This window comes from Schistocerca serialis, chromosome 9, assembly GCF_023864345.2.
Source record: "Schistocerca serialis cubense isolate TAMUIC-IGC-003099 chromosome 9, iqSchSeri2.2, whole genome shotgun sequence".
Classification (NCBI taxonomy): Eukaryota; Metazoa; Arthropoda; class Insecta; order Orthoptera; family Acrididae; genus Schistocerca; species Schistocerca serialis.
This window is the reverse complement of record NC_064646.1, coordinates 182706715-182729440: the sequence shown is the minus strand read 5'-3', so window position 1 is coordinate 182729440 and position 22726 is coordinate 182706715. Positions and strand designations below refer to the sequence as shown.

General features: G+C 41.9%; 1 protein-coding gene across 1 annotated transcript in view; it reads right to left on the bottom strand.

Annotated features, from left to right (window-relative positions):
• The window catches only part of LOC126419162 (LIM domain kinase 1), a 173613-nt gene that overhangs the window by 133564 nt on the left and 17323 nt on the right, over nucleotides 1–22726 (bottom strand). The window contains exon 3 of the mRNA XM_050086287.1: nucleotides 3425–3539. Coding sequence (XP_049942244.1) covers nucleotides 3425–3539 — 115 coding nt within the window. The remainder of the gene's footprint in view (nucleotides 1–3424; nucleotides 3540–22726) is intronic.

Below are 22726 nucleotides of genomic sequence, written 5' to 3'. Positions count from 1 at the left end.
CCTTTTAATAATACTGTTGTTAATTTCGAGAAACTTTTGACATGGCTACTGAACCATGGTGGGTTTGTCACATTACCTACCACATTCCTTGCCGTGTCTAAAGAGAACTGTACAAAACTATTGTGAATTTAATCCATTGATACCTCTTTATAACGTTCCTCCATATAACGTTTTCCTCTATGCTACGTCAGGGTTCCCCCAGTCCCGACTAAAAGCCCATACAAACAATGTTAAATTTTCCTCTTTACTGTGTTTCCTCTATATTACAATTTCCTCCATGTAATGCTCATATTTTTGGAACCCTGGTCAATTATTTACCTCTTTATAACGTTTAAGTGACTGGATGTAGACGCATCGTTTTCCATTCTGTGGATTCACATTTCGCACCGGTTCGGAAAGGCCGCACTTAGCATGTTTCATATGTCAGCGGCAGAACCCAGTCACATGACATGTGATGCCCATTCTGCTTGCGATCTTTTTGATGCCATTTCAGTCAATGCTTTGTATTCTTAGTGTGTTGTGTGAGCTGAGCAGCAAACAGTTCGTATGTCTAGTGAGAGTGTGTTTTCGATATAACGTTGTTTTAAGCTGTCATCAGTGGACATGAGTGAAAAGCGGAAGAACATTTCTCTGGAAGAGAAGGTTTCTGTTATTAAAAAAGTGGAGGCATCCCCTGGTGTGAGTCGCGTTTAGCTAGTGAAGCAATTTGAACTGGCCCCCTCAACACTATTATGAAAAACAGATAGTCGATAATGGAAGGGTTTGAGAATTGTGGAAATGCGAAACCATCGACTTATGACAAAATGGAGGAAATTTTATTAACTTTGTTACAGCAAGCACTTGCTGCAAACATTCCTATAAATGGAACTATTTTGAAGGAGAAGGTGCTTCAAATATCACTGCAGTTAGGAATGGAAAATTTTAAGGCGTCCAATTGATGGAGTGATAAATTTCGACAGTGTCATGGTTTTGTATACAAAGTGGAATGTGGAGAAAGTAAAAGTGTGGACGAACCAACTGTAGCTCAGTGGATGCAGACACTCCCTAATCTTGATACATGGCTACAAATTGCGTGACATTTATAACGCTGACGAAACTGGTATGTTTTTCAATTTAATGCTGGATAAGACATTTACTTTTTGTGGGGAAAATTGCCATGGCGGTAAGAAGAGCAAGGAACGTATTACCGTTTTGTTGTGTACAAATGCCGATGGCAGTGAAAAACAAACTTTTGGTTATCAGGAAGCCAAAAAATCCAAGGTGCTTCAAAAACATTTCCACGTTTCCGTGCAAATATACAAACAATGCCAAGGCATGGATGATGAGTGATATATTTTAACGTTTTCTCAGAGAATTTTATGCCAAAATGGGGAGTGCTGCAAGAAAAGTGCTGCTGTTTGTGGATAGATGTACGGCACATCCACCAGACAAACCCTTTCTGAGAAATGTGAAAGTGATTTTCCTGCCACCCAACTGCACCAGCCATCTGCAACCTTTGGACATGGGACTAATACACGCCCTTAAGGTTAAATATAGGACACCCCTTGAAAAAAAAAAAAAAAAAAAAAAAAAAAAAAAAAAAAAAAAAAAAAAAAAAAAAAAAACCCTTGAATTTGATGGACCAAAGAAAACCGGGAAGCCAGCAGAGGATCGCAACTGAAGGTGAATATTTTACGGGCAATGAATTTAATTATGTTCTCGCGGAGGGAAGTCAGTGCTGAAACTCTTAAAAACTGTTTCACAAAAGCAGGATTCTGTGAGAATGAGAGCTCCTGTGGAAGATGTTGCAAGTGATTTGCAAGAATTTCAGGAATTAATAGGCAGTGATTCTGTCACTTTTGAGGACTTTGCGGCTGTGAATGACAATGTGGCAACCACAGGAGTACAAAGTACTGAGGAGCTGACTGCAGAGAGAAGCTTGGAGAATAATAGCAGTCGTGAAAGTGACAGTGACAAAGAAGATGACCCTGTGCCCTCATATACTAACACAGCTGAAGCCTTTGAAACATTCAGGACATACATGATGGCCCATAGACGTGAGGACAGAACAGTAGTTCAACTTGCTCATTTGGAGCAAGAAATGATTGCCATAGAGTCTAGGAGAAATAGAAAACAAACATGCTTGCTTGAATATTTTAAAAACTCATAGGTATGTGATTTTCAGATTGCATAGGTTCCTAGAGTTTTGTGCAAATTTAAGTTCTATTTCATAATTTAATTATTAAAGTAATTTTTTGCAACTAATTCTTTTTTAATCTGTACCATTTACTGTGTTTTTATGTAATATGTTCAGTATATCATAAACAAAATTTGGCTCATATTCTATAACTGGGTCAACTGAAGAACGGGATACCACCTGTCAGCTTTGGACAATGATGTCATATCTTAAGAATCTGTTATAACTTTTTACAGTACAAACTGATCCATTTACTTTCACCCATCCACCCACTGGGCCCCATGTTTTTATTACAAAAAACTAATAATTTGATACATTGATCATTTGCAATGAATATCATATTACAGTGTTGTGAAAATTTAAAATGTCATCTATGGCACCATTTGTCAAAGCTGATTAGTGGTATCCCAATCTTCAGTAATGCCCTATAGTTATTATTAGGAAGCCTTCCTCTTTATAGCGTTTTCCTCTACACAGTGTTCAGAATTTGTGGTCCCTTGAAAAACGTTATATAGAGGTTTCACTGTAATGTTGTTAAGTGCTCAGTTAGCTCAGCTGCAATGAACAACAAGATTATTACAAACGTTTTGCCATCTATGTACAAGATAAAATTAAAATCTGATGATGCAAGTTTGCCTACTTATACATATATTCAATTCGTGGTTGCAATCTTCCAAATAGGCAGAATACATATAAGACCATTCAAGTCTGTGTGTGTTATTGCCAACAACACGTATTTACTGTGTAAAGCTGCACAGGAGCTCTGCTGTTTTTGACTTCCAGTGGAGCATATTACGTATACAGCATAAATGCCAAGACTGAGAAACAGATGTACACTAATACACCACATCAGTAGTTTTTCTCTGTAATGAGAGTAGTCTTTTTGTCCAACCCCATCTGCCCATGGCATTATATATTTAGGAGCCCATTCAGTTGTATGTTTACCTACTTCACAGTATAATTAGTCCAAGAGTGGTTATGGTGCTACCCACAAAACCTATATTTGTACAGTTAGATCGGATCCAATTTTGACATGGACACAACTAAAAACACACCTTCATTAAATCTAACTTCAAATTTGATGTTTAAATCTGCAGTTTCTTTTGATAGAGGATATACTGAAAAGTACAGTGTGCCTGGCATTTTATTTATCTAAAGTCTCTAGTGAAAAAACAGGCACAATTGGTACAATGAGTGAATTTCATAGTTAAAATATAGCTAACTGCACTCCTTATATCACTCACTCACCTGTCCACAATCCTGACATGACTCCACATATTTTGCATAGTAGTCATCCTTGCAAAATAGCAGCCCATCTTTCTCAAAATACCAACTGGAGAGTGCTGCATCACATGCTGAACAGCTGTTGATAAAATGAAAAACAATTCAGCAATACATATTGGATATGAATCACAGAATTGTATTATGTTGAAGTCAGGTGATACTAGAGTGAGATATGTTAATTCTCTTCCCCCCCCCCCCCCCCCCCCCCCAAGGGGAGAGGGGAGACTTTTAAATATTATGCAAAGTATTATATGACCTGAGATGGTTATGCAAAAGCCAAGTATAGATACACTGCATCAATGCAGTTGCCTATATGTTACAGTAGTCAGAAAATTCTCAAACACTGTGACAACAGCTAATATTGTCATTTCTATACTTTCATATACACAACAGACTTCAGTTATTCACATCCTTACTATTCCATTCTCTTACATCATTCACATACCTTCCATTGCGTCACCTTGCTACATATCCTACCAACTTGCATTTTATACAGTCAGAATGATATCTACTGCTACAATTTGTCCACTGATTCATTGTGTCTTTCCCTGTATCTTCTAGGAATAGGAATTCCCAAGATATTGAGCAACTCTCATACTTGAAAGGCGAAAATGTCGAAAATACATGTCCCACTTCTATAAATAAACACTAATAATGTGTATATCTTTGTTTCCTTTTTAGCAATTTGATTCTACAGTACTTTAATCTTACCACTGTTTTCAGGTCTACTTTCACACTTCCTCTATTAAATGCTTCCATCAGGTGCAGTATATCTGCACTAAATGTAAACCATGTAATGTACCAAAGCAGATGGTGATTCAGCTGTGTTCCATCATCATCCTCATCATCCTCATCCAATCTTTGTACTACCTGTTTACATACCAGAAAAACATTTCAGGTACCTAAGAATAACTTCATTAACATGGAAACTAATCCACACATCCTCTTTGAATTTTTATTTTTCTTGTATCCTGCTGAAGTGTAACAGAATCTGTAGCATTGATGTTTATATTCTTCAGTATGCTTCCACAGATGGAATCAACAGGTTTTTTCTCAATGGATATTGAGATTTATTTGGCTGAAATTGAGGAAAGATCTTTTCCACAATCTATGAATCAGAGACGAAGTAGAAATTCATATCTATTGCTCCATTCTATAATTCTGTACACAGCTTGTAACTGGATCACAGTTCTCCAAACAATTATAAAGGCAGATTTTTCCTTTGTCTGATAGAAATCTATTGCTTCGCTCACTTTTGTGAAGCTGATAATTTAAGTAAATATCTTACACACTGTAAAGAGGAGCCTAACACATTTTCTTGTGAAGTAGAGTAACTGAAAAATGTCTCCAGGTTGTTAGTCCCCACCGCCCCCCTCTCGTTCAGAAATTCTGTAAACAATTTTGAATGTCTTGGCTTTATTACCCACTCCAGTTTTAACCATTTTTATTGTATATCATTATCTACTAGAGCCTTTCCTTGCTTTGCTCTTAGAATGGCTTAGGACAACTCATCTGGAGTGGTTCCTGGCTGTCATCACTGCCATTTTTAACAATCTGTGATCCTACTCCATCTCTCTGACTAAATGAACACATAAGGAAATCTTTGAACACTCGTACAATTTTCTTGCAGTTAGCATGCCACCTGTAATTTGGTGTTCATTCAACATTCATGACTGTTTCTTCATAGTCTTTCTGTTTTGACTAGTTTGTCTTACTTTTACCAACTATTGATTGTATGTTCTCACGTGCTCTCAAAGACATTTACAAACAGTTTTGTTTCATGTAGAACAATGAATTAGGTTTCCATTACTGCTGCTTGACACTTTCATGTTCTCTTTAATAGCTGCCATGTTTCATTTTAATTTTACTTCCTTTCCTTGTAATAACCGCAACAATTTCCTTCTGTGTGTGTAAGAATTTTTTTTTTTTTTTTTACATAATTGCCCCTTTTGTCATTGTCGGCACATACCCCACAAACCAAGACACTCAAAATTTTGTATAATTCATCTGGTTACATCTCCTCATTCTGGATAATTCCTGTCATCAAAATTTCTTACTTTCTGCCTGGAGAGTGCTTTGGTTGATGCATCTCTATTTACTCTTCAACTAGAGAGCCTATGAACATTCTATTTCTTAAATTTGTTTAGGACTATAAAATCAAGCAAAATCTAAGAGCAATCTGTAGCAAATCGGAGTTTGTGATTTATCTACAGTAGCAAATTTTTAACCCTGTATATTATCTGCATTTATCGTAAATTAACTGTTTTTGAATTTACTAACAACTGTAATCAACATCAAAACATTTTATGAAACTAGTAGTTTCTACCACAGGTTCTTGTGTTGCCTTGATAGAAATCTCATTGTGTGTATCTGCTTCAATTCTCATACGGAATAAGCAACTTTTAGCTCAACAGATTAAAAGATAATCAACAGGCTTAATTTAAAGTTATTTGTTCACTGCCTTGTAATACACTGAAGCACACAAAAACTGGTATAGGCATGCATATTCCAGAGATATATAAACAGGCAGAAGACGATACTGCAGTCGACAACACCTATATAAGACAACAAATGTCTGGTGCAGTTGTTAAATCGATTACTGCTGCTACAATGGCAGGTTATCAAGATTTAAGTGAGTTTGAATGTGGTGTTATAGTCGGTGCACAAGCGATGGGACACACCACCTCCGAGGTAGCAATGAAGTGGGGATTTTCCCGTACGACCATTTCAACACGAGTGTCAGGAATACGGTAAAATATCAAATCTTCACCATCACTGTGGCCGGAAAATGATCCTGCAAGAACGGGACCGACGACAACTGAAAAGAATTGTTCAATGTGACAGAAGTGCAACTCTTTCACAAACTGCTGCAGATTTCAATGCTGGGCCATCAACAAGTGTCAGCATGTGAACCATTCAACGTAACATCATCGATATGGGCTATCGGAGCCGAAGGTCCACTCGCATATCCTTGATGACTGCATGACAATGCTTTATGCCTCACCTGAGCCTGTCAACACTGACATTGGACTGTTGATGACTGGAAACTTGTTGCCTGGTTGGATGAGTCTCGCTACAAATTGTACTGAGCAGGTGGATGTGTACAGGTATGGAGACTACCTCATGAGCCCATGGACGCTGCATGTCAGCAGGGGACTCTTCAAGCTGGTGAAGGCTCTGTAATGGTAGGGGGCGTGTGCAGTTGGAGTGATATGGGACACCTGATATGTCTAGACACGACTGTGATGGGTGACAAGTACATAAGCATCCTGTCTGATCACCTGCAGCCATTCATGTCCACTGTGTATTGTCTAACTTCAGCAATTCCAGCAGGACAATGCGACAACCCACACTTCCAGAATTGCTAGACTGGCTCCAAGAACACTTTTCCGAATTTAAACACTTCTGTTGGCCACCGAACTCCCCAGAAATGAACATTATTGCCTTGCAATGTGCTGTTCAGAAGAGATCCACCCCCCATACCCCTACGAATTTATAGGCAGCCCTGCAGGATTCATGGTATCAATTCCCTTCAGCACTACTTCAGACATTAGTCGAGTCCATGCCACGTCGTGTTGCGACACTTCTGCGTGCTCGCAGGGGCCATACACGATATTAGGCAGGTGTACTATTTTCTTTGGCTCTTCAGTGTACATTAGATCTAACGGCAACAAACAGACCTGATCTCTTTGAGGATATCCACATCGAAACTGGTATCAGTGACCACGACAAAGTTGTGGCAACAGGAATTATCAAAGAACAAAGGACAACGGAAACAAGTAAAAAGATATATATGTCCAGTAAACTAGATAAAAAAAATCATTAGTGTCATATCCCAATAAGGAACTTTAAACGTTCAGCACAGGGTAGGAGCATGTAGAAGAACTCTGGCTTAAATTTAAAAGAATAATTGACCATGCACTGATTAGACATATACCGAGTCCAACATTTCAAAATGGGAGGGGACCTCCATGGTATACAGTCACTCCAAAGAAGCTCCTAAAGAAACAGAGATTACTGCATCATAGGTGTAAAACAAAGCATAGGGCTATAGACAGGGAGATGCTGAATGATACACATTTAGCTGTGATGCCTTCAATGGCTGCTTTATCAATTGATCTTTCACAGAACCCAAAGAAATGCTACTTATATGTGAAAGCTGTTAGTGGGACCAAAGTTAGTGTCCAGTCCCTAGGATCTGAAATTGAAGGTAGCAGAGCAAAAGCTGATATGATTCACTCCATGTTCATATATTCCTTTGCAAAGGAAAACCCAGGGGAACTGCCCTAATTTAATCCTCATACCACTAAAAAGATGAATGAAATAAGTACAAGTGTTAGAGGTGTTGAGAAACAGCTGAAATCCTTAAAATTGAACAAAGCTCCAGGGACCGATGGAATCCCTGTTACGTTTCACACTGAATTTGCAGCCGAGTTACCCCCTCTTGAAACTATAATCTATCATAGATGCCTTAAACATAAAACCATGGCTAGTTTTTGGAAAAAGGCACAGGTCACACCCACCTACAAGAAGGGTAGTAGAAGTGATCCACAAAACTACTGTCCAATATCCTTGACATGAATTTGTTGTACACTCTTGGAAGATATTCTGAGCTCAAACATAATGAGGTTTTGGAACAGAATGACCCCCTCAGTGCCAACCAGCATGGATTTTGAAAACATAAATTATGTGAAAGCCAACTTGGAATTTTCTCATGACATACTGAAAGCTTTGGATCAAGGGAATCGGGTAGATGCTGTATTTCTTGATTTCCAAAAAGCATTTGATGCAATATCATGCCAAGGGTACAATCATGTGGGTTATCGAGAGAAATTTATACCTGGATTGAGGACTTTTAAGTAGGGAGGACACAGCATGTTAACTTGGATGGAACGTCATCATCACATGTGCACTATGTGATCAAAAGTATCCGGATACCCGGTTGAAAATGAATTACAAGTTCATGTCATTCTCCATCGGAAATGCTGGAATTCAGTACGATGTTAGCCCACCCTTAGCCTTGGTGACAGCTTCCACTCTTGCAAGCATATGTTCAATCAGGTGCTGGAAGGTTTCTTGGGGAATGGCAGCCCATTCTTCACAGAGTGCTGCACTGAGAAGAGGTAGCGATGTCAATCAGTGAGGCCTGGCACGAAGTCGGTGTTCCAAAACATTTTCAAAGGTGTTCTATAGGATACAGATCAGGACTCTCTGCAGGCCAGTCCATTACAGGGATGTTATTGTCTTGTAACCACTCTGCTACAAGCCATGCTTTATGAACAGGTGCTCAGTTGTGTTGAAAGATGCAATTGCCATCCCCGAATTGCTCTTCAGCGGTGGGAAGCAAGAAGGTGATTAAAACATCAATGTAGGCCTGTGCTGTGATAGTACCACACAAAACAACAATGGGTGCAAGAACCCTCCATGAAATAAACAACCACACCACAGCAGCACCACCTCCAAATTTTACTATTGGCACTAAACAGGCTGGCAGATGACGTTCACCGGGCATTCGCCATACCCACACCCTGCCATCTGATCACCACATTGTTTATCATGATTTGTCATTCCACACAACGTTTCTCCACTGTTCAATCATCCAATTTTTATGCTCCTTACACCAAGTGAGGCATCATTTGGTATTTACCGGTGTGATGTGTGGCTTATGAGCAGCCGCTCGACCATGAAATCAAAGTTTTCTCACATCTCACCTAACTGCCATATTACTAGTAGTGGATCCTTATGCAGATTGGAATTCCTGTTTGATGGTCTGGATAGGTGTCTGCATATTACACATTACGACCCTCTTCAACTGTCAGCGGTCTATCAGTCAACAGACAAGGTCGGCCTGCACACGCTTCTGTGCTGTACATGTCCCTTCATCTTTCCACTTCACTACCACATCGCAAACAGTGGACCTAGGGATGTTTAGAAGTACGGAAATCTCGGATACAGACGTATGACACACGTGACACCTAATTACCTGACTACGTTCGAAGTCTGGGAGTTCCACGGAGTGCTCCATTCTGCTCTCTCACAATGTCTAATGATTACTGAGGTTGCTGATATGGAGTACCTGGCAGCACAATGCACATAATATGAGATGCATGTGTTTTTGGGTGTGTCCAGATACTTTTGACCACATAATGTAGAAAAAACTTGAGTGTGCCACGGGGAAGTCTATTGCTGTTCATGTTGTATATTAAAGACCTAGCAGACAATATTAACAGTAAAATCAGGCTCTTTGCAGATTATGCAGTTATCTATATTGAAGTACTATCTGAAAGAAGCTGCATAAGTATACAGTAAGATCTTGATAAGTGGTGCTGAGATTGGCAACTTGCTTTAAATGTTCAGAAATGGAAATTTTTCTACTTTACCAAAAAAAAGGAGGGGGGAGGGGAAAAAAGAAGGGGGGAAAGGATGGGGGGGAAGGAGAGGGGGGGAAAAAAGGAGAGAGGGGGGGAAAAGGAGAGAGGGGGGGGGGGAAAGGGAGAGAGGGGGGAAAGGAGAGAGGGGGGGAAAAGGAGAGAGGGGGGGAAAAGGAGAGAGGGGGGGGGGGGAAAAGGAGAGAGGGGGGGAAAGGAGAGAGGGGGGGGAAAGGAGAGAGGGGGGAAAAGGAGAGAGGGGGGGAAAAAGGAGAGAGGGGGGGGAAAAGGAGAGAGGGGGGGAAAAAGGAGAGAGGGGGGGAAAAGGAGAGAGGGGGGGAAAAGGAGAGAGGGGGGAAAAGGAGAGAGGGGGGGGAAAAGGAGAGAGGGGGGGAAAAGGAGAGAGGGGGGGGAAAGGAGAGAGGGGGGGAAAGGAGAGAGGGGGGGAAAAAGGAGAGAGGGGGGGGAATAAAGGAGAGAGGGGGGGGAATAAAGGAGAGAGGGGGGGAATAAAGGAGAGAGGGGGGGGAATAAAGGAGAGAGGGGGGGGAATAAAGGAGAGAGGGGGGGGAATAAAGGAGAGAGGGGGGGGAATAAAGGAGAGAGGGGGGGGAATAAAGGAGAGAGGGGGGAAAGGAGAGAGGGGGGGGAAAGGAGAGAGGGGGGGAAAAGGAGAGAGGGGGGGAAAAGGAGAGAGGGGGGGAAAAAGGAGAGAGGGGGGGGAATAAAGGAGAGAGGGGGGGGAATAAAGGAGAGAGGGGGGGGAATAAAGGAGAGAGGGGGGGGGGAAAGGAGAGAGGGGGGGAAAGGAGAGGGGGGGGAAAAGGAGAGAGGGGGGGGGGGAAAGGAGAGAGGGGGGGGAAAAAGGAGAGAGGGGCGGGAAAAAGGAGAGAGGGGCGGGAAAAAGGAGAGAGGGGGGGGGAAGGAGAGGGGGGGAAAAAGGAGAGGGGGGGAAAAAGGAGAGGGGGGGGAAGGAGAGGGGGGAAAGGGAGGGGGGAAAAGGGAGGGGGGAAAAGGGAGGGGGGAAAAGGGAGGGGGGAAAAGGGAGGGGGGAAAAGGGAGGGGGGAAAAGGGAGGGGGGAAAAGGGAGGGGGGAAAAGGGAGGGGGGGAAAAGGAGGGGGGGAAAAGGAGGGGGGGAAAAGGAGGGGGGGAAAAGGAGGGGGGAAAAGGAGGGGGGGAAAAGGAGGGGGGAAAAGGAGGGGGGAAAAGGAGGGGGGAAAAGGAGGGGGGGAAAAGGAGGGGGGAAAAGGAGGGGGGAAAAGGAGGGGGGAAAAGGAGGGGGGAAAAGGAGGGGGGAAAAGGAGGGGGGAAAAGGAGGGGGGAAAAGGAGGGGGGAAAAGGAGGGGGGAAAAGGAGGGGGGGAAAAGGAGGGGGGGAAAGGAGGGGGGAAGAGGAGGGGGGGAGAGGAGGGGGGGAGAGGAGGGGGGAGAGGAGGGGGGAGAGGAGGGGGGAGAGGAGGGGGGAGAGGAGGGGGGAGAGGAGGGGGGAGAGGAGGGGGGAGAGGAGGGGGGGAGAGGAGGGGGGAAGAGGAGGGGGGGAGAGGAGGGGGGGAGAGGAGGGGGGGAGAGGAGGGGGGAAGAGGAGGGGGGAAGAGGAGGGGGGAAGAGGAGGGGGGAAGAGGAGGGGGGAAGAGGAGGGGGGAAGAGGAGGGGGGAAGAGGAGGGGGGAAGAGGAGGGGGGAAGAGGAGGGGGGAAGAGGAGGGGGGAAGAGGAGGGGGGAAAAGGAGGGGGGAAAAGGAGGGGGAAAAGGAGGGGGAAAAGGAGGGGGAAAAGGAGGGGGAAAAGGAGGGGGAAAAAGGAGGGGGAAAAAGGAGGGGGAAAAAGGAGGGGGGAAAGGAGGGGGAAAAAGGAGGGGGAAAAAGGAGGGGGAAAAAAGGAGGGGGAAAAAAGGAGGGGGAAAAAAGGAGGGGGAAAAAAGGAGGGGGAAAAAAGGAGGGGGGAAAAAGGAGGGGGGGAAAAAGGAGGGGGGAAAAAGGAGGGGGGAAAAAGGAGGGGGGAAAAAGGAGGGGGGAAAAAAGGAGGGGGAAAAAAGGAGGGGGAAAAAAGGAGGGGGAAAAAAGGAGGGGGAAAAAAGGAGGGGGAAAAAAGGAGGGGGAAAAAAGGAGGGGGAAAAAAGGAGGGGGAAAAAAGGAGGGGGAAAAAAGGAGGGGGGGAAAAAGGATCCCATGACTATAATATCAGGAAGCCACTGTTGGAGCCAGCCAACTCATACAAACACCTGGGTTTGACATATTGCAGGGATATAAAATGGATTGATCACCTAGGTTCAGTCGTGGGTAAGACAGGTGGTACACTTCAATTTATTGGTAGAATACTGGGGAAGCGCAATCAATCTACAAAGGAGATTGCTTACAAAACACTCTTGTGACCAGTTCTACAATATTGCTCAAGTGTGTGGGAGCCATGCCAGATAGGACTAACAGGGGATACCGAACGTAATTAGAAGAGGGCAGCATGAAGGGTCACAGGTTTGTTTAATGCATCTGAGAGTGTCACAGAGATATTGAAGGAACTGAACTGGATGACGCTTGAAGAGAGATCGTAACTATACCCGACAAAGTCTATTAAAAAAGTTTCAAGAGCCGGCTTTAAATGATTACTCCAGGAATATACTACAAACCCCTATGTATCACTCACAAAGGGGTCGTGAGCATAAGATCAGAGTAATTACTGCATGCACAGGGGCATTCAAACAATCATTCTTCCTGCACTCCATATATGAATGGAACAGGAAGAAACCCTAATAACTGGTACCATGGGACGTACCCTCTGCCATGCACCTCACAGTGGCTTGCAGAGTATAATGTAGGTGTGGGTAAGTTCATAGTGGTCTCAGTCTAGTCCCGAGTACTTCTTAATAACAGAATTTCTTAATAACAGTATCTCAACACAAGAAGTTCACATGCACATCAGGTGCCAGCTGTTACCTTATATCAATACTGTCATTCAGTCCTTGTGTGGATGGATGGATGAATTTAAAATTATTTGGCACTAAACAGAATGATCATTTGTGCCCTTTCTCAAGATCATGGTACTGGTGTACTAGTGGTTCCTCTTGTTAAAACAAAAAGTGAAGGCCATATAACTACAGCCATAAGTCATAAAGAAATTTCACATACAATCTCCAGTATACATGGTGACTCAAAAACACTTTTACATACAAACATGGCACATCGGGCATACAACAAGGATCAGTAATCAAGAGGAACTGGGGGTTGCAAAGGCCATCCGGGACACTAATGGCAATGCAGTTATTTAGTCACGTGCTACAAATGTACGGCCAGTACAAGAGACGCTCAAAGTATTGTCCCACGGCCAACATCAACGCCGTATTGAATGAAGCACCCTCTCAAACATATCTGGTGTATTTCGAAGACATTCTACTGCAACAACAATCCTGCCCACTAGATCCTCTGGCAATGTAGCAACTGTTTCTTACACAAGGACCTTCAGATATCCCCCACAGGAAAAAATCGAGTGAGAACAGATGGGGTAATCATGGTGGCCATGTGAATGGCCCACCATGACAAATCCAGTGTTCGGGCAAAGTTACCTGTAGATGTGCCCCCATTTGTCTGCTGAAACGCATGGGGGCTCCGAAATCAAATGCAGTGATGAATAGGCATGGGAACGTTATTCAGCATGTCTGGCAAAACCTCTCGCAGGAATACAAAATACGTGTGACCACCAAGTCCATCTGGGAGAATGTATAGCCCAATTAAACAGTCTCCAACAATGCCAGCCTACACATTAAGGGCAAATTTGTGTTATGAGGCATGTGTACGTGTAGCATGTGGGTTGACATCTGCCCAAATATGCAGTTGTGAAAGTTCATCACATCCTCAAATGAGAATGCAGCCCCATCAGTGAAGAGGACACTTGCTGTGATGCTTTGATCTGCAGCAGGTTCCTGCAGAAACAGCAGTGCAAACCATACGCACTTGCTGTAGTCCCTGCCAGACGCAATGCATGGACATGCTCGACATAAGATTGGGGGATATCAGTGGGCATGGGATACATCTCGTGTACTTGTTCACAGCATATGTTGCATCCCCTTCCAAGAACTCTTTCTTCCACCACAACTGTCCGAGTTGTTTGTTGGTGGCCAGCATTTAGCTTATGTACATGGAATGAGCCAGATTCGCACAATCTGCATTGCAGGATGGCAAATAATGTGCGGCATGGCATCTTCCTATCAGGATTTTTCACATAACACAATCGCATGGCTTCCGTCTATTGCAGTTGGCTGCACCATAAATCAAATGCATCTCAGCCATTTAGCGTAACAAGTAGCTAGGCATCTTACTCCCAGTGGTTAAATGGTACGAACTGTGACGGTCCCGATGTGCTCCGGCCATGTTTGTACAGCAATGCCCTCTCGTGACTGCAGCACCCTCTCATAGTGTTTGCGAGCCCCGACTCCTATGCGATTAGTTATCTTTGTTGCACGCCTGATATGTAAACTACTTCTGAATCACCCTGCACTCAACAAACAGTGGATGGCATTAAGATGGCTGATTGATTGCAGGAATAAGATGAGCCAACCACTGAAATAGGCATTACAATTTTCCTCCAATTAAATTAGGCAGGATCCTTATGCCAAATCAAAAGTCGACAATTTCCTCAATATTGTTTTTTCATCACTTAAAATCAAGGAAAAGTCCCTTGGTAGACCAAATGCTTCTCTAAGTATACAAAACAACATCAAAATATGTGGCCCATAATATATCGAATCCAGTGGATGGTAATAAACTCAAAGTACTGAAACAAAGATACAGAAAGGAAGAAGTCTGTGGGGTAAAAGCTTTCATACATTGAAACCAGGTGAAGAATGCTGTACACATGAATGCAACGACAAAGCTCTTAAATTAATAACTGACAAGAAAATAGACTCATCTGTCTATGTATCAAAATCAATATTCACTTGATAAAACTTTAAAGTTATGAGGCACAATTGCTGACCAATACATACCTTTAGGAGGTAAAACATCACTAATACCAGTAAGTACATATAAAAATACACGGCACTGTCCTAGTTTTTGCAAATAATAGTTCCTTACTCATGGAAGGGGGGGTGGATAGGTTGGGTCACTCAGATCCCGAGATGTGAGGGATCCACCTGTTATGCGGGGACACAAGATGTCCTCATACGCAAAATAGATAGGTCCCTCTCATCTTTTGGCCACCTGAGTGAGCTGTTCTTCCTTTACAACCTTCCCCAACCTGTCCCTCTATCCTCTATAGTGATTTAACTATTAGTTCCTAAAGCTAGAATAATACTTTAACATAACATTTCATCTAAAGACAATGACTGTTGTGTGTGCGCAATGTCATGTTGCCAGAACCAGAATTTTACTATCTTGGTGAAAAATGCTACCACTTTTCCAGATACAGATTGCCTACTGTTGTCTGCTTAACATTTACAAGAAGGAGACAATTCAAAGGAAATAGTTCTCTGTATTCTGTAAAAGAAATTGAGGCCTATTTACATTAAGCAATCTTAATCCATTTTTCAAGTTTACCTAAATACATAGATCTCTTAGGAGGTGTGTGTGTGTGTGTGTGTGTGTGTGTGCGCGCGCGCGCGCGCGCGCGCGCGCTTCTGAATGATTCCATTTAGTCCACAGCATTTACATTTCCCCAACAGTATTTTACGGGTGTCTCAATCAATGGTTTACCCAAGGTTATAAAAAAACCAAAAGTATAATATCTGCTTACTTTTATAAAAATTTTGTTTGTGGAGTTATTCCACAAAGAATCTTTTTGTAAAAGAGCTGGTCTTATTCTGGTGTAGCCTACATTTGATTGAATTCAGAGAAAACTTAACAGACAGTAATGTGCTGAAAGAAAGGCTTAAATACCTTATAAATCGTAATTTAATATGTTGATATCGAACCAAATAGTACCATTTTTCAATATAATCCCTCCCATGTTTAATCTATGTTCTCCAGGAGCTACTAGTGCAAGAATTTCAATTCAAAAAATTGTTTATTTTCTGTTTACTTGCTTCCGCAGTCCTGTAGTAGTAAGATAGCGTGTGTTCCATATACATTGTTGTTGCAATTATTTATTCACCACCAAAGATTTTGTGGCTATTTTGCCTTTTAGTAACGGCTGTAACTACATACACTTTTTAAACAAGTTTTGCCACTTGCTACCTAATTATGACATAGGTCCAAGGATATTCTTTCCTGTAGTTTGTTATTACTTGGGAATGGCACAACAGGATTGTTGTTAAAAATTAATATTAACAACAGTCCAAACATAACAAATCATTTTTTAAAGTTTATTTTCACAGAGATTCTTAGCCACTGAACGCATATTTTCATAAAAAAAGTTAAATTTTTCATTTCAGTCACTTTTTGTGTGGCTTTAACAAAACAAGCGCTGTCACACAAGAAAACTGTCACTTCACTGTATTGTTAAATAGCACCCTAAGAAACTAACTGAGCATGTCGGTGCAATTGTAAAGGCACTAAACTCTCAATCCAAAAGGAGCAGGCTTTAAATGGTTATTGAAAACCATCCAGATTTAGGTTTTTCAGTTACTGTAAAACTGGTGAAGATAAATGTTGTAATGTTTCCTTTGAAAATGACACAGAAAATTTCATTATCCATCCATCTTGAAACTGAGTTTGTAATTTCTCTCTAAACAATCTGTCATCAGTAAAATGGCACCAACCTTCCCTCTTTTCCTTAGACAATAGGCCTACATATTGTTCCAAGTGTGCTGCAGGCCTAGGATTTTTCTCCTGGGTACTAAATGACATCATTGATCCAAATTATGCACTAAAAATTGATGATAGTGCAAACAGAAATTACAAAATAATTTACAGTTTGAATAAAATTACTTGATAGTTGAAACTTCACACATTGTAGCTGGTTTCCTCCAACCAGAGCACTCAACTTTACACCTGAACTGTTTGCTGTTGCCTAACTGTCACAACAATTAGTTCACTTCCAATTCCTTGTCCGCCTTTTGTTTTAACGTGGCTGGATACTCCTTGGGTGTGGCCCTTTTATTTCGTACTTTAGCTCTCTCTCTCTCTCTCTCTCTCTCTCTCTCTCACACACACACACACACACACACACACACACACACACACACAGACAGACAGAACAATGCAAAAGAAATATGCAAGAACCATACACAGCACTAATCAAATACTACTGGATCCTTCCACACAACATGCAATTCAGCATCACTTATGCAGGTATTACAATCATACAGATCTGGTTACATGAGACAAGCTTCGAATGACATCATATGAAGCCAAATCTCTGAAGCCTGTCAATTAATTGTTGCAACTGGTCAAATAAACAACCCCTTGGGCATCCTTTGCCACCCCCTGATGATACTAAATTTATTTTATGCTTAATTGTTTAATGTACACTGCTACAATGCACCTATACCAGTAATTAGTCTGAATAAATTACGTAAAATCTAAGTTTGCTATTGTATTCTGCACTCACAAGGAAGCTCCCCATCACACACCCCCTCAGCTTTAGTGGTAAGAGGGCCCAGTGGATAGTCCGCCAAAAATGAACACAGATGAAGCATGAAAGCACGAAGAAGATATACTGAACTATGAAGGTAAAAAAAAAAGGAAAAAAAGGGGGGGGGGGGGCACAAAATAGAAACAAGTCAAGGTCCAAGGACAAGAAGTTCAATATAGAGCAGCTCGAAATAGCAATGGCATCGTGATTAAGTGGTCACGATGTTGGACTGCCACGTGGGTGAATAGTGTTCAAACTTCACATGTGCCAATTTTCTTTTTCTCTGCTGTTCGTTGTGTTCAAATTTGAGTCTGTGTTGTGGTGTAATGTCAATTTGCAAGAGGGGGTGGAAGGACAGTTGACTCTGCGCAACTGCTCTATTAGCAGCCAAGAGGAATTGGCTTTCTAATGGGAACCACAAACATAGCATTAGTGACAGTACGTGTTTTGCATGATAGGAATCTCTTACCAACTCAGTTAATTTGTATGTCTGGGTAAGTGAGTGAGATGTTCCTTGCCCGATTTAGGTGTCTGAATGAATGTGATGTGACCACTCCCAAGAAAATGATAAAAACATAATAGTTTGTCACATAAGCTGCAAGAAATAAATTCAAGACTTTCAAAGTCACGTAGTTTCTCTGTGCTGTGTTAAAACATATGTTTTTGATGTTGCATTCCGTTTTGGAAGTTTTGACACTCTAATTCCTTTCTTGTAACATAGTTCACACCCATTTATTTCTTGTTTTCATTTCTTTAAGACATCTATGTGGCATCTCACCTGCTCTAACTGTTCACCGCATTTACTTGCGACAGTAGTGTATTCTTACCACATGACTCACATTCTATAACCAATGTATAGTTTGACAACTGCCAAGACTACAGAAAGAAAATGAAAATAAATGGCATGAGCGAGCTTTGAACAAGACTCATCCACTTGACACTGCAACACCATGACCACTTAATCACGACGACGCGGTTCTTAGCCCTCGATCTATATTGCACTTAGTCAAAATATCCACGGGTGTGCTGCCGGTCTATAGTGTCCAACGGGCACAATATTTCGGCAGTCATACATGTCGCCATCATCAGGTGAACTGACGGACTGAGCTCCTGTGAACGTGCCGGAACAGAGATCTGTACGCTATGGCTGCTCAGAGGGAACTGGGTTCGGTCACGGCGGCAGCCGATTTAAATACCCTCCGCCCGCGGCGGGCTCCCTCCGCCGTCCGCACCCCGCGCCGCGGTCGCGCGGTGGAACAGATTGCGACGGCGTCTGAGATGACGTCGGTGTGATGGCTCTGTCCGCCGTGGTCGTCACAACTATACATTTGCTCAATTTACTTTTGATTAACCCAATCGCTGGTTCCCAAGCCTTGCTAAGATTATAGCCACAGTCACGGTTTATGAGGTGCCGTGCCGGCACGTTCACAGGAGCTCAGTCCGTCAGTTCACCTGATGATGGCGACATGTATGATCGCCGAAATATTGTGCCCGTTGGACACTATAGACCGGCAGCACACCCGTGGATATTTTGACTATCAAATACGCCGGGAGAAACTCAAGAATTATAGCTTTTTTTTCATAGTTCAATACAATTTCTCCCTGCTTTCATGCTTGATCTGTGTTCAGTTTTTCACGGACTACACACTGAGCCATCCTACCAGTAAATCTGAGGGGGGTGTGATGAGGTGTTTCCCTTGCCACTAACAAGTTTGTGAACATATTAGGAATATTTTGTTTTCAATAATTACTAAATGATTGGCCTAAACTTGCTACACAATGAATAAAAAGTGTATTTTGCAGCTTACAAATTTATTTTCACCAAATCGGCTAGCTCTTTAGGATAAACATATTATTCTGAAGTTATAAACAAGCAGGAATACTCTTTAGTCATTTCTGTTCACTGTAATTAACTAAAATATAATGTTGTTGTTGTTGTTGTTGTCTTCAGTCCAGAGACTGGTTTGATGCAGCTCTCCATGCTACTCTATCCTGTGCAAGGTTCTTCATCTCCCAGTACCTACTGCAACCTACATCCTTCTGAATCTGTTTAGTGTATTGATCTCTTGGTCTCCCTCTACGATTTTTACCCTCCAACACTAAACTGGTGATCCCATGATGCCTCAGAATATGCCCTACCAACCGATCCCTTCTTCTAGTCAAGTTGTGCCACAAACTCCTCCTCTCCCCAATCCTATTCAATACCTCCTCATTAGTTATGTGATCTACCCATCTAATCTTCAGCATTCTTCTCTAACACCACATTTCGAAAGCTTCTATTCTCTTCTTGTCTAAACTATTTATCGTCCACGTTTCACTTCCATACATGGCTACACTCCATACAAATACTTTCAGAAACGACTTCCTGGCACTTAAATCTATACTTGATGTTAACAAATTTGCCAGTCTACATTTTATATCCTCTCTACTTCAACCATCATCAGTTATTTTGCTCCCAAAAAAGCAAAACTCGTTTACTACTTTGTCTCATTTCCTAATATAATTCCTGCAGCATCACCCGATTTAATTCGACTACATTCCATTATCCTCGTTTTGCTTTTGTTGATGTTCATCTTATATCTTCCTTTCAAGACACTGTCCATTCCGTTCAGCTGTTCTTCCAGGTCCTTTGCTGTCTCTGACAGAATTACAATGTCATCGGCGAACCTCAAAGTTTTTATTTCTTCTCCGTGGATTCTAATTCCAACTCCAAATTTTTCTTTTGTTTCCATTACTGCCTGCTCAATGTACAGATTGAATAACATCAAGGATAGGCTACAACCCCGTCTCACTCCCTTCCCAACCACTGCTTCCCTTACATGCCCCTCAACTGTTATAACTGCCATCTGGTTTCTGTACAAATTGTAAATAGCCTTTTGCTCCCTGTATTTTACCCCTGGCACCTTTAGAATTTGAAAGAGAGTATTCCAGTCAACATTGTCAAAAGCTTTCTCTAAGTCTACAAATGCTAGAAACGTAGGTTTGCTTTTCCTTAAGCTTTCTTCTAAGATAAGTCGTAAGGTCAGTATTGCCTCACGTGTTCCAATATTTCTACGGAATCCAAACTGATCTTCCCCGAGGTCGGCTTCTATCAGTTTTTCCATTCGTCTGTAAAGAATCCGTGTTAGTATTTTGCAGCCGTGACTTATTAAACTGATAGTTCAATAATTTTCACATCTGTCAACATCTGCTTTCTTTGGGATTGGAATTATTATACTCTTCTTGAAGTCTGAGGGTATTTCGCCTGTCTCATACATCTTTCTCACCAGACGGTAGAGTTTTACTAGGCCTGCATCTCCCAAGGCTGTCAGTAGTTCTAATGGAATGTTGTCTTCTCCCGGGGCCTTGTCTCGACTTAGGTCTTTCAGTGCACTATCAAACTCTTCACGCAGTATCGTATCTCCTATTTCATCTTCATCTATATTCTCTTCCATTTCTATAATATTGTCCTCAAGAACATCACCCTTGTATAGACCCTCTATATACTCCATCCACCTTTCTGCTTTCCCTTCTTTGCTTAGAACTGGGATTCCATCAGAGCTCTTGATATTCATGCAAGTGGTTCTCTTTGCTCCAAAGGTCTAATTTTCCTGTAGGCAGTATCTATCTTAACCCTAGTGAGATAAGCCTCTACATCCTTACATTTGTCCTCTAGCCATCCCTGCTTAGCCACTTTGCACTTCCTGTTGATCTAATTTTTGATACTTTCGTATCCCTTTTGCCTGCTTCGTTTACAGCATTTTTATATTTTCTCCTTTCATCAATTAAATTCAGTATCTCTTCTGTTACCAAAGGATATCTACTAGTCTTCATCTTTTTACCTACTTGATTGCCTTCACTATTTCACCTCTCAAAGCTACCCATTCTTCTACTATTGTATTTCTTTCCCCCATTCTTGTCAATCGTTCCCTAATGCTCTCCCTGATGCTCTCTACAACTTCTGGTTCTTTCAGTTTATCCAGGTCCCATCTTAAATTCCCACCTTTTCGCAGTTTCTTCAGTTTTAATCTACAGTTCATAACCAATAGATTGTGGTCAGAGTCCACATTTACCCCTGGAAATGTCTTACAATTTAAAACCTGGTTCCTAAATCTCTGGCTTACCATTATATAATCTATCTGATACCTCCTAGTATCTCCAGGCTTCTTCCATGTATACAACTTTCTTTCGTGATTCTTGAACCAAGTGTTAGCTATGATTAAGTTATGCTCTGTGCAAAATTCTAACACGCGGCTTCTTCTTTCATTCCTTCCCCCCAATCCATATTAACCTACTATGTTTCCTTCTCTCCCATTTCCTACTATCAAATTCCAGTCACCCATGACTATTAATTTTCGTCTCATTCACTATCTGAATAATTTCTTTTATCTCGTCATACATTTCATCAATCTCTTCGTCATCTGCAGAGCTAGTTGGCATATAAACTTGTACTACTGTGGTAGGCATGGGCTTTGTGTCTATCTTGGCCACAATAATGCGTTCACTATGCTGTTTGTAGTAGCTTACCCGCGTTTCTATTTTCCTATTCATTATTAAATCTACTCCTGCATTACCCCTATATAATTTTGCATTTATAACCCTATATTTACCTGACCAGAAGTCATGTTCCTCCTGCCACCGGACTTCACTAATTCCCACTATATCTAACTTTAACCTATCCATTTCCGTTTTTAAATTTTCTAATGTACCTGCCCAATTAAGGGATCTGACATTCCACGCTCCAATCCGTAGAACGCCAGTTTTCTTTCTCCTCATAACATCGTGTTCTTGAGTAGTCCCCGCCTGGAGATCCAAATGGGGGACTATTTTACCTCCATAATATTTTATCCAAGAGGACGCCATCACCATTTAACCATACAGTAAAGCTGTATGCCCTCGGGAAAAATAATGGCTCTAATTTCACCTTGCTTTCAGCTGTTCGCATCACCAGCACAGCAAGGCTGTTTTGATTAGTGTTACAAGGCAGGTCAGTCAATCATCCAGATTGTTGCCCCTGCAACTACTGAAAAGGTTGCTGCCCATCTTCAGGAACCACATGTTTGTCTGGGCTCTCAACAGATACCCCTCCGTTGTGGTTGCACCTACGGTACGGCTATAGGAATCGCTGAGGCACGCAAGCCTCCCCACAAATGATAAGGTCCATGGTTCATGGGATGGCTAAAATATAATATGTATTGTTATTTTCTGGAAACTTCTAAATTACCTCAGAATACTTAGTGAAATTATGTCCACGTCCACACAAAGCTGCAAAGAATTATTTTCATTATTTTTCTATGTATGAGAATTAATTTTTTCACACACTATTAACTTTGGAAGTTCTGATTGTCAATTGTTATTGCAAATCATTGAAATACCACAGGTTTTTATAAGCATGAAGGGCAGTTTGTTACCAACCACCAA